Genomic DNA, 13527 nt, shown 5'->3' with positions numbered 1-13527 from the left:
ACTTTTGATGGTGCCGCATGGACCTGAGGCTTGCCTTGGGAGTGCTACTAGTAGAGGATTTAACGTTGCACCACCCGCCTTCTGGAACATTCTCCCCATGACATTGGACAGGCATCTACAGTTTTGCTTATTGAACATCTCCTTAAGATTTCTTTCTTTACACGGACTTTTGCTGAGGTGTGATCCACCCAGATGCAATTATAGTTCGTTGATCAATAGAATGATCATACTACTGTCATATCTTATACTATTGTTACATGTTAATGTTGAAGTAGTTGGTACGTTTACCCTTTGATATTTTTGTTGGGAACTGGTGTATAAATTTGTGAAATAAACAATAAAATAAAATTCTTCTATGGAGAATTTGTCCTACTGTAACAATACAATATAGGTAATCCCACCATTTGCCACTGTAACTTATGCCTGTTATATTAAAGTATGTGGTTGCATTGTTAGAGGTGACCCAGGTAAGATAGGGTTAATAGAGTGTTAGGGAGTGAAGGAAAGGTGGGAGGTGTGTGTGTGTGTGTGTGTGTGTGTGTCAGAGAGAGAGAGAGAGAGAGAGAGAGAGGATTCTGAGGTTATAAAAGGAATGAACAGACAGAAGTCAGATGGGGCCTTAGGGATTGAGGAAACTATGTCTAGTTAGTGGAGTTTGGGAATTAGGATTTAGAAGGGGTAGAGTAGGTACATAGGTTAGGAGGACCAAGCATATATTAATAATAATATTTAACTCTTTATGTATTAAAGACATTTTTATTCGTTTGTTTTTTTAATACAAAATCCCACATGTTAATTTGTCTTATTGCCCTACCATTAGAAAACATATTTCCTTGTTACTTCTCCTGTATTGGGTAGAGGGAACCAATTAGGCATATTGGGTGTCTCTTTAACCTGGAGAGTAAAAGGGGCTGAGGCTGTGTAAGTGAGGACAACTGACCTAGCGGAGGCAGATGTCCTGAGGGGGTTTTCTTCTCAGTTCCATCAGGTAGAAGCTGGAGAAGGCAGAACCCAGGGCAGGAGTGTCAAAGCCACCACTTGCAATGGGACAACATCCTACCTAGTTCCATTTTTAAAAACTTTGATGCTTAAGTCTATGGAACTGCCCACTGCTATGGAACTGCTCTTAGACTTGAAGGCTTTCTCATTCCTCAGCTTTGCTCTCTTCAGACACCATCTCTCCTCCTGTCAAGCCCCAAATTATCTACCTTTATTTTTTTTAAATCCTGGCCACAACTTTTCACCAAACCAGTTCTTTATGGGCCTTCTAACTAATCAAATTTGTTGGCCTCTCACCTCCAACCCCCACTGCATTTTATTATCCACCTGGTACTTGTATAAACAAAGGCAGCCTGTCCCCACAGGTATTTTCAAACTGTCACCTTGAAGCCTCCCTTCCATAGCAACTGTAACCAAGGCTCCCATTATTATCTTGCGCCCAGTAGCAAAGCCTGGCTTTTAGGCTACTTGCCTTGCTCAGAGGAATGGCACATATTGCAAAACATAAGCAAGCAGGTAAAAATACAGTTTTCTTCACACCCACCAACATCTGATGGACATTTGATTGAGATGTAGTAGATGGCTTTTTCTGCACCTAGGCTCTAGAACTCCCTTCCTAGGGAAGTCTGCCTTGCTAACAATGCCCTTCCTTTGCTCTGTGGAGACCTCTCTTTTTAGACAGACATTTGGTTCCCTAGTTCCCTAGTTCCACTGACATATGAATCCATCATTGTTAAGCTATTTTATCTACGGTGTCTCTTCCTTTAAAAAAAAAAACTTTAAAAAACTTTTCATTCATTTTATGGTTTATTATGTTAATATGTTGTGACTTCCATTGAACATTTCATTGGGAAATTGGGGTATCAATATTTTTAATAAGACTGCAATCTTATGGGCATCTATTTGTGGGTAGGTCAACTGAACACGCTGAGACTTTCTTCTGAGGAAATATGGAGAGGACCAAGTTGTCTATTCCCTAAAACAGGGGTGGGCAATCTTTTTTCTGTCAATAGCTGCATTCCCTTGTGAGTAATCTCTGTTGGAGGGTGTTTGTTATGGTAGGCGGGGCCAAAGCCAAAAGTGGGTGAGTTGCCCCTTTTCTCTCTCTGCATCTTTCTTCCTAAGCAGCGGGCTGCCAGGGAAAGGACAGATAGCTCTTGCGAGAGGTCGCTGTCAGGAGCGCCCTAGCTGCCTCTTGAAGCCCTCTCCAATAGCCAACTCAGGACACAGACGATGAGGATTCTTTCCAAGGCTTTATTCCTTTATTCCTTTATGACTCTTACAGATACTTATCACTAGCGACTAAGCAAGGAACTGCACTGGGGATAGATAGCAGAGTAGCCTAAGCTCCAGGTAAGGCAGTTGGTCCCCATTTGAAGGAGAACCGCAGGGAGACTCTGAACTTATGGGCTATGGAGAGATCCTCCCTCTTACCCTTGGGTCCTCGGGACGCGACCGTTGTTTTAGCGCCAAACGAGAAGAGCGCCTCCTTTCGGCACCCTCCATCTGTTGCCGCTCCCTGCGTCTGCACCGAGCATCCAGCAAGCCCCCTCCAGCGCTTCCTCACTGCCAGGGCCACTATCTATCCCAGGAATGCTGGCAGGAGGAATCTCTGCCAGCTGCTGTGCTTGTGAGAGATGAGCAAGCTCCTCTCCCATGGATTGCTGTTCTTCCTCAGAATCAGAACTGCTCTGGGGCTCTATGGGCTCAGTTTCCACCCTGACATCATCCCCACTCCCATGAGGCCCCCCCTCGTGCTCCTCCCCTGGGACCCCAGGTTTGTGTGGGTACAGCTGGTGGAAACACCTCAGCAGCAACGGAACATGCACATTTTCCGTGGGTTCCCAGGATCGTTCATCTGGCCCATACCCCTTCCAGTCCACCAGATACTGCAGGCAGCTGCGAGACAGGCAGGAGTCCAGAATCTCCGTGACCTCAAATTCCCCCCCTCCACCAGCACTGGCGGTGGGGGGGAGCTGGCCGAGCAATGAGGGTCGCCAGAACCAGGGGGGACAGCAAGGACCGATGAAAAACAGGATGGATCTTCATGGAGGGGGGAAGAGCCAGGCGAAAAGCAACAGAGTTAATCTGGGCCATAATCTGGAAAGGCCCCATGTGGCAAGATGCGAGCTTCTTTGCGGGCAAGTGAGAGGGGAGGCATTGGGTGGACAACCAAACCCAGTCCCCCATTTGCAGAGACGGACACGGCTGGCGCAGCCGGTCCGCAGAGGCCTTGTAGGCTGTCTTGGCTTGCTTGAGCGAGTCCCGTAAGAGGTGGTGTACCGCTCGCAACTCCTCTAAAAACTCATGGGCCGCCAGCACCGAAGAGGGAGCTTGGGTGGACAGGAAAGCCTTGGGGTGGTAACCAAAATTGGCAAAAAATGGAGTTTGGTGGGTGGAAGCATGGCAGGCATTGTTATAAGCAAATTCTGCGAGAGGCAGCAAGGAAAAGCAGTCATCTTGCTGGTAATTGACATAACAGCGCAAATAATTGCTCCAGAGTCGCATTGGTGCGCTCGGTCTGACCATCCGTCTGTGGATGGTGGGCGGAGGAAAGACAGAGCATCACATGGAGAAGCCCAAGTAGCTCCCTCCAGAAATGGGCAGTGAATTGGGGCCCCCTATCTGAAATGAGACCCTCGGGCCATCCATGGAGCCGGAAAACATGCGCCAAAAAAAGCTCCGCCGTCTCCCTGTCTGTGGGCAACCCAGAGCAGGGGATGAAATGGGCCATCTTAGAAAAATCCACCACCACCAGAATAGTGGTCTTACTGTGTGAGTGAGGCAAGTCAGTGATGAAGTCAAGGGAGAGCAGTTTCCAAGGTCCTGAAGGGGTAGACAGGGGGTGAAGCAAGCCTGTGGGCTTGCCTGAGGGGGCCTTCGCCAGGAGGCGACATAGGTCTTGACGTACCGACACACACAAGGCCACCAAAAATCCCGCATCACTCCATGCAGGGTCTTGGTGAAGCCAAAATGCCCAGCGGTGGGGGAGTCATGGCACTGATGGAGGACCTTCTTATGGAGGGGTCTAGAAGGCACATAGACCTGGCCGGAATGGTAAAGCAGGCCACCTCGCAAAGAGGAGGGGGTAGAGTGGGGGGGCAGAGGCTAGCCCCAATTCCTCCACTTTTGTGCGGACAAAAGCATCCTGAGCCTGTTCAGCGTGAAGGTGCTCCTCCCAAGAGTGAGGCACTGCAGCTGCCGCCAGGCTCTGGGGGGGAAGAATCAGAGGGGGGGGATTTCCCTCACCCCCTGGCTGGACGTCAGGCTTATGAGAAAGAGCATCTGCTTGTAGGTTGTTGGAGGCTTTCACATGGCAAATCTTAAGGTAGAACTGGGGGGGGGGAAGCGACCACCTAATCTGCCCCTGGTTTAAGGCACGGGCTGTCTGAAGATGTTCTAGGTTGCGATGATCGGTACTAACTTCGACTGGGTGCTGTGCCCCCTCCAAAAGATGATGCCAGGTCTCCAAAGCGGACTTGATGGCCAACGGTTCCTTCTCCCAGATGGTATAATTCCTTTCAGACATGTTCAGCTTCCTGGAGTGGTAGGCACAGGGTTGCAACCCGCTGCCCGCCCAATCTGGCTGAAAAAGCACCGCCCCCCCCCCGCAAAGTCAGAGGCATCAGTTTGCACTACAAAAGGCTTCCTCAGGTCGGGATGTAACAGGATCAGCTCAGAACTAAAAAGCTTCTTAAGTTCCTCAAAAGTCTGTTGGGCACATGCCGTCCAATGAAAAGGAGATTTCCTGCCCTTAAGGAGGTCCGTGAGAGGACATGTCAGCCAAGCAAAGCTGAGCAGGAAATTTCTCTAAAAATTATCAAACCCCAGAAAATGTTGCAAATCCTTCTTGGTGAATGGAGCCTGCCAGGAGAGGACAGCTTGGACCTTTGCAGGATCCATCCTGATACCGTCAGCTGAGATAATGTAGCCAAGATAGTCCAAAGAGGTTAGGTCAAACGCGCATTTCTCCAGCTTGGCATAAAGATGGTGCTCGCGGAGGCGCTGGAGGACGGCGGAGACGTGGTGCTGATGGGCATGGGGGTTCTCAGAAAATATAAGTAAATCATCGAGATAAACAATGAGGAAAGTGTCCAAATAGTCCCGGAAGATGGCATTCATAAAACACGAAAACGTGGGGAGGGGGGCGCAGGCGAGCCCAAACGGCATCAGTAGGTATTCATATGCTCCGTACCAGGTGCTGAAACAGGTATTCCACTCATTGCCTTCCCGGATGCAAATCAGATTGTAGGAGGCACGCAGGTCCAACTTTGTAAAAATCTTGGCTCGCCCCAGGCGCTCCAGCATCTCTGGTATGAGGGGGAGGGGATACTTGTCGGGGATTGAGACCGAATTAAGTGCTCGGAAGTCATGCACTGGGTGGAGTTCTCCCAATTTTTTGTGCACAAACATGGTAGGGACGCAGGCGGGGGAGGAGGAGGGGGGAATAAAGCCACGGCTGAGGTTTGTGTCCAAAAACTCCTGCAGAGCTCGAAGTTCCGGCTCCGACATCAAATACAGCCGGCTGGCAGGGATGGTCACCCCAGGAATGAGGTTAATGGCACAGTCAAAAGGGTGGTGAGGGGGGAGCTGGTCGGCCTCCTTCTTGTCAAAAACATCCCGAAAAACCGCATACTTCTCTGGGAGGATCATGACAGCTGAAGAAGTAGCTGAAGAACTACCAGAAGCAGACAAGGAGGAGGAGGAAAGGGTTAAGGCCTGGGCTGGGATTGGTGCCTCGGTCAGGAGGCAATGCTCCTGGCAGTAGGGAGACGAGAACTCCACTTGCTAAAGCCCCCAAGAAATCTGAGGATTATGCTTAGAGAGCCAGGAAACACCCAGCACGGGTATTGGGGAACCTTGGCCAAGTGAAACTGAACCTACTCAACATGGGACTGGGTGCGCAGAGTGAGCAGAGCTGTAATCTGGGTCTCCACGCCCAAAGAAAGAGGATGCCCATCGATGGTCTCCACTGCCAAGGGGACAGGAAGAGGCAGGGTAGGAATCTTGTTGAAAAGAGCTAATGTTTCATCCATGAAACTGGTCATAGCCCCAGAGTCCACTAAAGCTAGGGCCTCCACCGCACCCCACTGGGAGGAGCGGAGGTGAACATGCAATAGCAGATGGGAGGGTGGGGGGGTGCGGAAGGTACCCACCTGGTGGGGAACCGACCCCCACACTGGAGACCCCCAGCAGGCTTGGGGGGCAGCCTAGTCAGGCCTGGGGGTGAAGAGGAGGAGGAAGGAGAGGAGGAGGAGGCAGTGGGGCTGCAGGTCTGGTGCAGCAGGTTTTGGCGAAATGTCCCAGCTTGGCGCTCCGCACGCCACTCTAGTTCCTTCTTTCGGCGCCCTCCATCTGTCGCTGCTCCCTGCGTCTGCGCCAAGCATCCAGCAAGCCCCCCTCCAGTGCTCTCTCGCTGCCAGGGTCACTATCTCTCCCAGGAATGCTGGCAGGAGAAATCTCTGCCCGCTGCTGTGCTTGTGAGAGATGAGCGAGCTCCTCTCCCACGGATTGCTGTTCTTCCTCAGAGTCAGAACTGCTCTGGGGCTCTATGGGCTCAGTTTCCACCCTGACAATCTAAATGCATGCAGAGGGCTTTTAAAAGTAGGCTGAAAGCTGCACTCTTGGTCTACACGTTGTCTACTCCTGCTTTAAACAAACTAACTTCAAGCAGGGATTGGAAGACAGCATCAAGAAAACATGCGTTGTTGTTGTTCAATCCGCAGACAGAATGGAATGTGTTTATTTTTAATTTGGCCGGGTTTGAATGGAAATATGGTTTAGACAAGATAGGACTTCCAGCCACATCTAAGATGCTGCCAGTTATCCTAGTTAATTTCATTTCATTTATTATATTTCTATACCGCCCCAAAGCTGAAACTCTCTGAACAGTTCACAAAAATTAAAAACCATTAAAATACATTATTTAAAGTATAAAACCATTCACATAAGGGCATAAAACAGCACACACAACAACAACATATATCTAAAACAATTTAAAACCATCAGTCAGAGACCATTCAGGACCTGATCAAAAGACTCGTTATATACTGCCAAATGCTTGAGAGAAGAGGGCAGTTTTAACCTGGCACTGAAAAGATAACAGTGTTGGTGCCAAGCGGGCCTTGTCAGGGAGATTATTCCATAAAAGAGGGGCCACTACTGAGAAGGCCCTCTCCCTTGTTGCTGCCCTCCTAGCCTCCCTTGTAGGTTTCGCTTGAACAAATGGGAACTCAATTCACAGGTCTGTGTCTGTGGACAAGTGATGTGATTCAGAGATAAGGGGAATTGCCCAATCTAGACCCACAGCATAATCGTCAGGAGAACACAGAGAATAGACAATATGACTTATATTTTACTTATAAACATATTGTTAATACATATAAAACACACATATTAACATTCACACACAATATAGTACTGATTATAGTATATAACACATTGAATACAAGAGCCTTTCCATTCACTGATCCCTAGTTAGGATCAAAGACAGTATTTATTACTGATATTTCATCATTACCCTAATATAATCATTTAATAAGGTCACTGATTGTTTATTGGATGGGTTTTAAAAAACAATCTACAGCTAAATCAATCAAAAGCAAAAAAGATAAGCAAGGAAGAGAGACTTCATAATTCAAACCCCAATCATAGATAGCATCTCAAACTGACAACTAATTTCATGACACCATCTCAATCCCACCAAAAGATCTGCTTCAGAGGTTTCATTCCCAATAATGTAGCATGTTTCTTTCACAAAATATTTTTTTAGAGCTTTCTGGAATTTGCTTCTTTCAATTTCTACCTGAAGCCATAGGAAAATGATACATAATAGAACTTGGTTGCTTTTCTTCCTGGTCATCCCCTGTCTTTAAAATTGAATTTCTTACCAGTATGGATTTCTTTCGTAATTTTTCTATTTCTGTGACAGTTATGAGGATGTCAAAACCTGTTGAGTCACTGAATTGTTTTACCATCTGGAAGAGCATGATTTGCAGCCCAGATATAATTGCTTGGTAAATGATGCCCTGTGTGGAGAGGAAGAACAGTTATTCAGAACTGGACATATAAATATTATCAATTACATCTACAAAAACCTAAACTGTAAACAACCATGGTTCAGGACCATGCAGTTACAAATCTGAGACCTCCACCAGGGAAACCATGTATAGTAAGTTCATACTGATTTGTAGGATATCAGCCCTTGAGCCCTCTTGATGAGGTCACAATAATTGATTTGAATCGTATCAGCCGCTTTTGAGCTGGGTTGGTCATTCTCTTTGTTGATGCACTTGATTGATGCCATCTTCTATATTTTATATCTGAATTAATTCAGCATATTCCTACCCCACCTCCTCTATGAATTTACTTTAACTTTTATCCCGCCTTTCCTCAATTTAGCTGGACCTATGGTGGCTTACAAAATACAACTGAACAATACAAATCCAAAACAATACAATCCTACGTATTTTCCTCATACAGCTTTATAAGCTTTCTGAAACACCCCCCCCCCCAATGCTTCTGAGGGAATGAGCTAAGCCCCAGGGAGATACAATTGTGCTACAACTGAGAACTTGACAAGGGAGAAGGAGAAAAATAAAAAATTTAGCGAATAAATTTTTTATGACATTTCAATTAAAGGATCCCAATGCTTTCCTTTCTCCAGAGGGAACGACTTAAAAGGTTATAAAGGAAAATATTACAAACCATTGCATTAAATTATATAATTGGTGAAAATCTTAAATAAATTCTCATATTTTAGTACTACATAGGAACACATCATATGCTCAGCTGTATTAGAAAATTGGTTGAAATTTGTTTCTTGAATAGGAAAAAAGGCAGCAGTAACTGTTATAAACCTTCTTTTAGGGAGCAGTTAAATTATTTTAGGGAGCAGTTTTTAGGGAGCAGTTACATTAAATAAAATATGTTGTTATATAGTTGTTTAAATCATTTGTGTGACAAAAGAACTTTTGGTGAAAATACATTTGGATCCTTCTAAAGTCTTTTGCTTTGGGGTATTTCGGATTTTCTCCTCCCTTCATAGCTCTCGTGTTTATATGTCAGTGCTACTTTTTACAATGAGAATGCCCCAATCTGAGGCCCTAGGGTTGTAGAGGTTGGAACGAACTTTGAATTGAACCTGGAAACTAGCAGCCAATGAAACTCTTTCTATCTACCTGCCTTTAAATCCAAATTCCTCAAGATTCCACTAGCTTCCCTAATTTTTTCTTCCCTCATGTCAAACTTATCTAGCCACACTCATCCTACAGCTCCACACCATTGCTGCTTACCTGATGCTGAACTTCTGTGGAAGCCACAGACACTGTTCCTTGCTCCATAATGGTGTTAGGAGTGTGGTGAAAACTCCCAGAGATTTTCTGCCCTTAGAGTTGCTGTCCTTGCAAACAGCAGAAGTCCAAGAAAATATTGATCAAGCAATTGGCTATCGACAGCAGGATACTCAGTGGCAACCTCTGCATTCCACAGCCACTTAGCCAACAATGAGGCTGCTTGGCTCCAAGGCATTGTTTATCTCCCTGTCTTCCATTGTGATCAACCCCACATATTATGACATTGAGGCCGAGGTAGAAGTCCCTACTAGGGAGTGAGTAGGTAGCCAGGTGGCAAAGAGTATTGAGAGAGTAGAGGCTATTTTTTTCATTGGTGTAAGCAGGTGCTAATGGGAAAAGTAGGAATTCAAGGAAGGGTGAGATTAGGAATGCATCAAGTAGAGCAGGACTGCCAATTTTTTCAAGATTATGTGTGAGTTCAGCCAAAGTCTTCTAACAGGCTCATGAAGAGCTTATATCAGCCTTTCCCAACCTGGTGCTCTCCAGATGTGTTGGGCTACAACTCCCAGCATTCCTGGCCATTGACCACGCTGTCTGGGTCTGGTGGGAGTTGTAGTTCAACACATCTGGAGGGCACCAGGTTGGGAAAGGCTGGGTTATATAACCCATTTCCACTGCCATGTATTAGGAGTCATAACTTACAGAAGAAGACACCCTAATCTTCCTGGGTGGCAAGTGGTATAGAGGAGCCAGGGCTCTCAGGGGTTCTGGCACCTTTTGATTAGCAGGGAAGCTGACATCACCTGTCATCTCCCTTAGAATTCCTTGTTCCATCTGCACAGTAGTTGGAGAGCAACACATTTTCCTAGCAATAATATATTGTTCCCTGTTGTAATGCAAAGTATTTTGGATGTCTTGGGTTTGAATGGGCAATTAAGACTAATTAGTTTTACAAAATATTTGCTCCAGGTGTAGATGAAAACTGCTAGACCTGGTTTGTAGATATGGGTTTTTGGATTCCCCTTGGGGTCATGGCTATGGGGACTGTCATGATGAGTGCCTGCACTTCAAAATTTACCACTACATCACTGTGAGTGGTTTGTCTTATTGCTAAATTGTTCTTACAGTTAAGAAGTTCTTGATATAAAAACTAATTGTAGTTTAACTGTAGGTTGTTAAACCCACAATTAACCTGTAGTGTCCTGATCCGCACATCACGAAATAACATCTGATTGGGCTGATCGGAGGTTGCATATTCACGATGGCACTGACATGTAACCCTGGCAAATTGTGGGATTAATTAATTTAATTAACCCATGATTTGCCACCATTACATGCAAACTGGATCAAAGTTTGATCTTGTGTGTTGATAAGCCACAACACATTAGCTGACACTTTCTGACTCCTATTGAATTTTCCAGGTCAGGCTTGTTTGCAGATCTGAGCAACAAGCACACCTTTTAGAGTTAAATTAACACCTGGGATCCAGGTCTGAGAGAGGATATTTATCCCTGACCTTTCAACCATCAGCACCCCCCTCTCCTGCACTTATCCTTTAATCTTCTCTAAGTTATACAATTCCTTTAGCCTGTTCCATGAGATGTGTCTTCTAGATTCTATCATCTACTGTTACTGCTGCCAGCTGGCTGGAAAATAACCAGCATGGTGTCTGACTCATGCAGTTTTCTTGCCCTGCCTGGCTTTCCCGTTGCATTTAATATTCTTTCTCTCTCTCTCTCTCTGCATGTGTGTACATTTTACACACAGAAATAGTAGGTACCGTGGATGGAGAAGCCTGGAAGCTGTGCTCAAGGCACCAAACCAAGAAAAGGGTACACCACTATTAAGAGGTAACAGAAGAATGGGTGGAGGAATGATTGACAGCAGGGGAGTGTGATGGAATGGTGGGTGGAGTTAGAGTGAAAGACAAGTGAAAAAGTTAGCTGAGAACACCTGTTTTCTTGGTAAATAAATTACTATTTTCCTTTATTCTTCACTTCTGATTGGATTTTTAATTTTAATTTCTTTTTTGCTAACCTAATGAAAAAATCTCTTTAGGCCTTAGAACGGGTTTTGTAAACTGTTCTCTTCTGCAATTATTAACAAAACAATTGTTCATTGTTTGCACATGCAGACAGATGGCATTTCAGGACTGAAGCTTAATAATAATTACATACATTCAAGACTGCTCAGATTACTCATTGCTCTATGTGCATCCATCTCTCTGTAAGCTAAAGCTATGAAAATTGTTTTGAAGACAATTACTTATGTCATTTCTCATGATGTAGGTCATGATGAAGTATGTGAATGAATATTGATCGATTGGTTTTTCATAAGTTATATGTGGAACACACACATACGCACGTGCATGCACATACACACATATATTCAATTATTTAAAAACTACCTGCTTAAAACGAGAGCTAGGGCTATTTCATGAAACGGGAAGCTTAGGCTGATGCTTTGACAGTTGTGCCCCGTGTTCAGTAATGATGTTGTACAATGTCACAATTTGTGCTTTTTTCTCCTTCGTCTTTCAGGCCCAAATCCAAATGGGGAGGATGGAGTACTTGGGTACAGCAAATATGCCCCATATTGTCCTGGTCCTGTATTGCTTTATGAAGCATCTGAACCTTACTGTATTCTTAGAAAAACCTTCCTGTGAGTTGACCCATGCCTGTTTGTGGCATAATTTTTTACTTTGATTGCTCTATTTCCCTGGTTTTTAAAAAGGACATTTATTATTACATTGTTCTGAAAAGAAAAAAAAACCTTCACAAACAAGTCATTAACTGAGTAGATGTGTACAGATGAATAGATATGTCCTTGTATGTTCAGAATAGCTTACTTCTGAGTAAGCCTGTACAGGATTCCAGCATAGCTTTTTCTTTTTCCTCCCTCTCTTTGGGCGTCACCACACCAGGGTTTTTATCCCGCAATTTACTGGGGCTTCTGCTTCTGGATTCTTTGCAGGATTAAGATCCCACATCACACATATGGGCTCTGAGCCTGTGCAGAACCCTGTTCAGGAAACTTCTCAAGGAACTGAGGGAATAGGCGGGAACCTGCCAGGGACATACGCACTGGGACGGTGTGGGAGGGTTCCCAACCAAATTTCCTCAGCTATAGAAGTTTCCTGAATGGGGCTCCTCACAAGTGCAGAGCCCATATGTATCATGCACAGAGACCACGAAGAAGAACAGGGCCCAATTTACATGGAAACGGAATGAGAAGCACTTTCTAGTTATATCCAGATTTCCATTAAATCGCTTTGGTCCATCAGGGCCAAGAAAAGTGGAGTATACACTACCTAAAAACCTACTTTCATGGGTCACACAGCACTTGAAACCCCCATACTTCAGGGTTGGGTGGGCAGAGTAGAACTGAACATCGTCAACCCTGTATGTGCTGCTCAGAAAATGAAAGAGGCTTGTTCCCTGCCCCTGCTCCCCTGCTCAGGGAAGTTTACTGGAAGTGCTGAATTAAGCTCCTGTAGTTTACCCCAGGCTTCTCCCCTCTCAACCACCATTGGAATATTGTGAAAGGTTAAAAAATACTGAGCTATTATGAATGGGAACAACAGGCTACATACTATGAATGGGTGAAGCAGCTACTGGCTATGGTGAATGCTTGAAACAGCATTACTGCACTATTGTCAATGGGAAAAACAGGCTACATACTGTGAATGGGTAAAGCAGCTACTGCATTATTGTGAATGCTTGAAACAGCGCTACTGCACTATTATGAATGGGAAAAACAGGCTGCATACTGTGCTAGGCTGTATACTCTGAATGGGTGTAGCAGCTACTGCGCTAGGCTACATATTGTGAATGGGAAAATAGTACTACTGCGATATAATGAAAGGGTGAATCAGCACAGAGTAGTGCTAAGTAGGGAAGAAAGCCTGTGTCCAAAAGTGTACTACTACGAATGGGGAAATAGAGGGAATGGGGGGGCAGCCCCACCTCTTGGCTAGGTCACTGCCAGGTCACAGCAGCAGGCCCAGGATTTAATGTAGGGGACAGGGCACACTGCAGTGAAACCGTACAAGAGCTACTTTTAAGGTAAAAAGATGCACTAAAAAGACTTTCCAAAAATGCAGCTTTTCCAGAGGGAAGCTGCAGGGTTGCTATGGATTGGCGACAACATCTTCTGTCATGTACGACCCTGATGTGCTGTCGCTCCATACTAAATCAGCCATGTAGATTGGGCCCAGGTGAGCAACCTATCTTTT

At 45.3% G+C, this 13527-nt stretch overlaps 1 protein-coding gene across 1 annotated transcript in view; it reads right to left on the bottom strand.

The window, feature by feature from the left end:
- The window catches only part of LOC146347422 (uncharacterized), a 28719-nt gene extending 20698 nt beyond the window's left edge, over positions 1–8021 (bottom strand). The window contains exon 1 of the mRNA XM_084850613.1: positions 7890–8021. Coding sequence (XP_084706739.1) covers positions 7890–7988 — 99 coding nt within the window. The 5' untranslated portion in view covers positions 7989–8021. The remainder of the gene's footprint in view (positions 1–7889) is intronic.
- Positions 8022–13527: the final 5506 nt, after the last annotated feature.

This window comes from Heloderma suspectum, chromosome 4 (genome assembly GCF_057233095.1).
Source record: "Heloderma suspectum isolate Gila_16-S chromosome 4, 16-S_ref, whole genome shotgun sequence".
Classification (NCBI taxonomy): domain Eukaryota; kingdom Metazoa; phylum Chordata; class Lepidosauria; order Squamata; family Helodermatidae; genus Heloderma; species Heloderma suspectum.
Note: the sequence above shows the minus strand (reverse complement) of the source record. Positions and strands in the feature narration are given on the sequence as shown.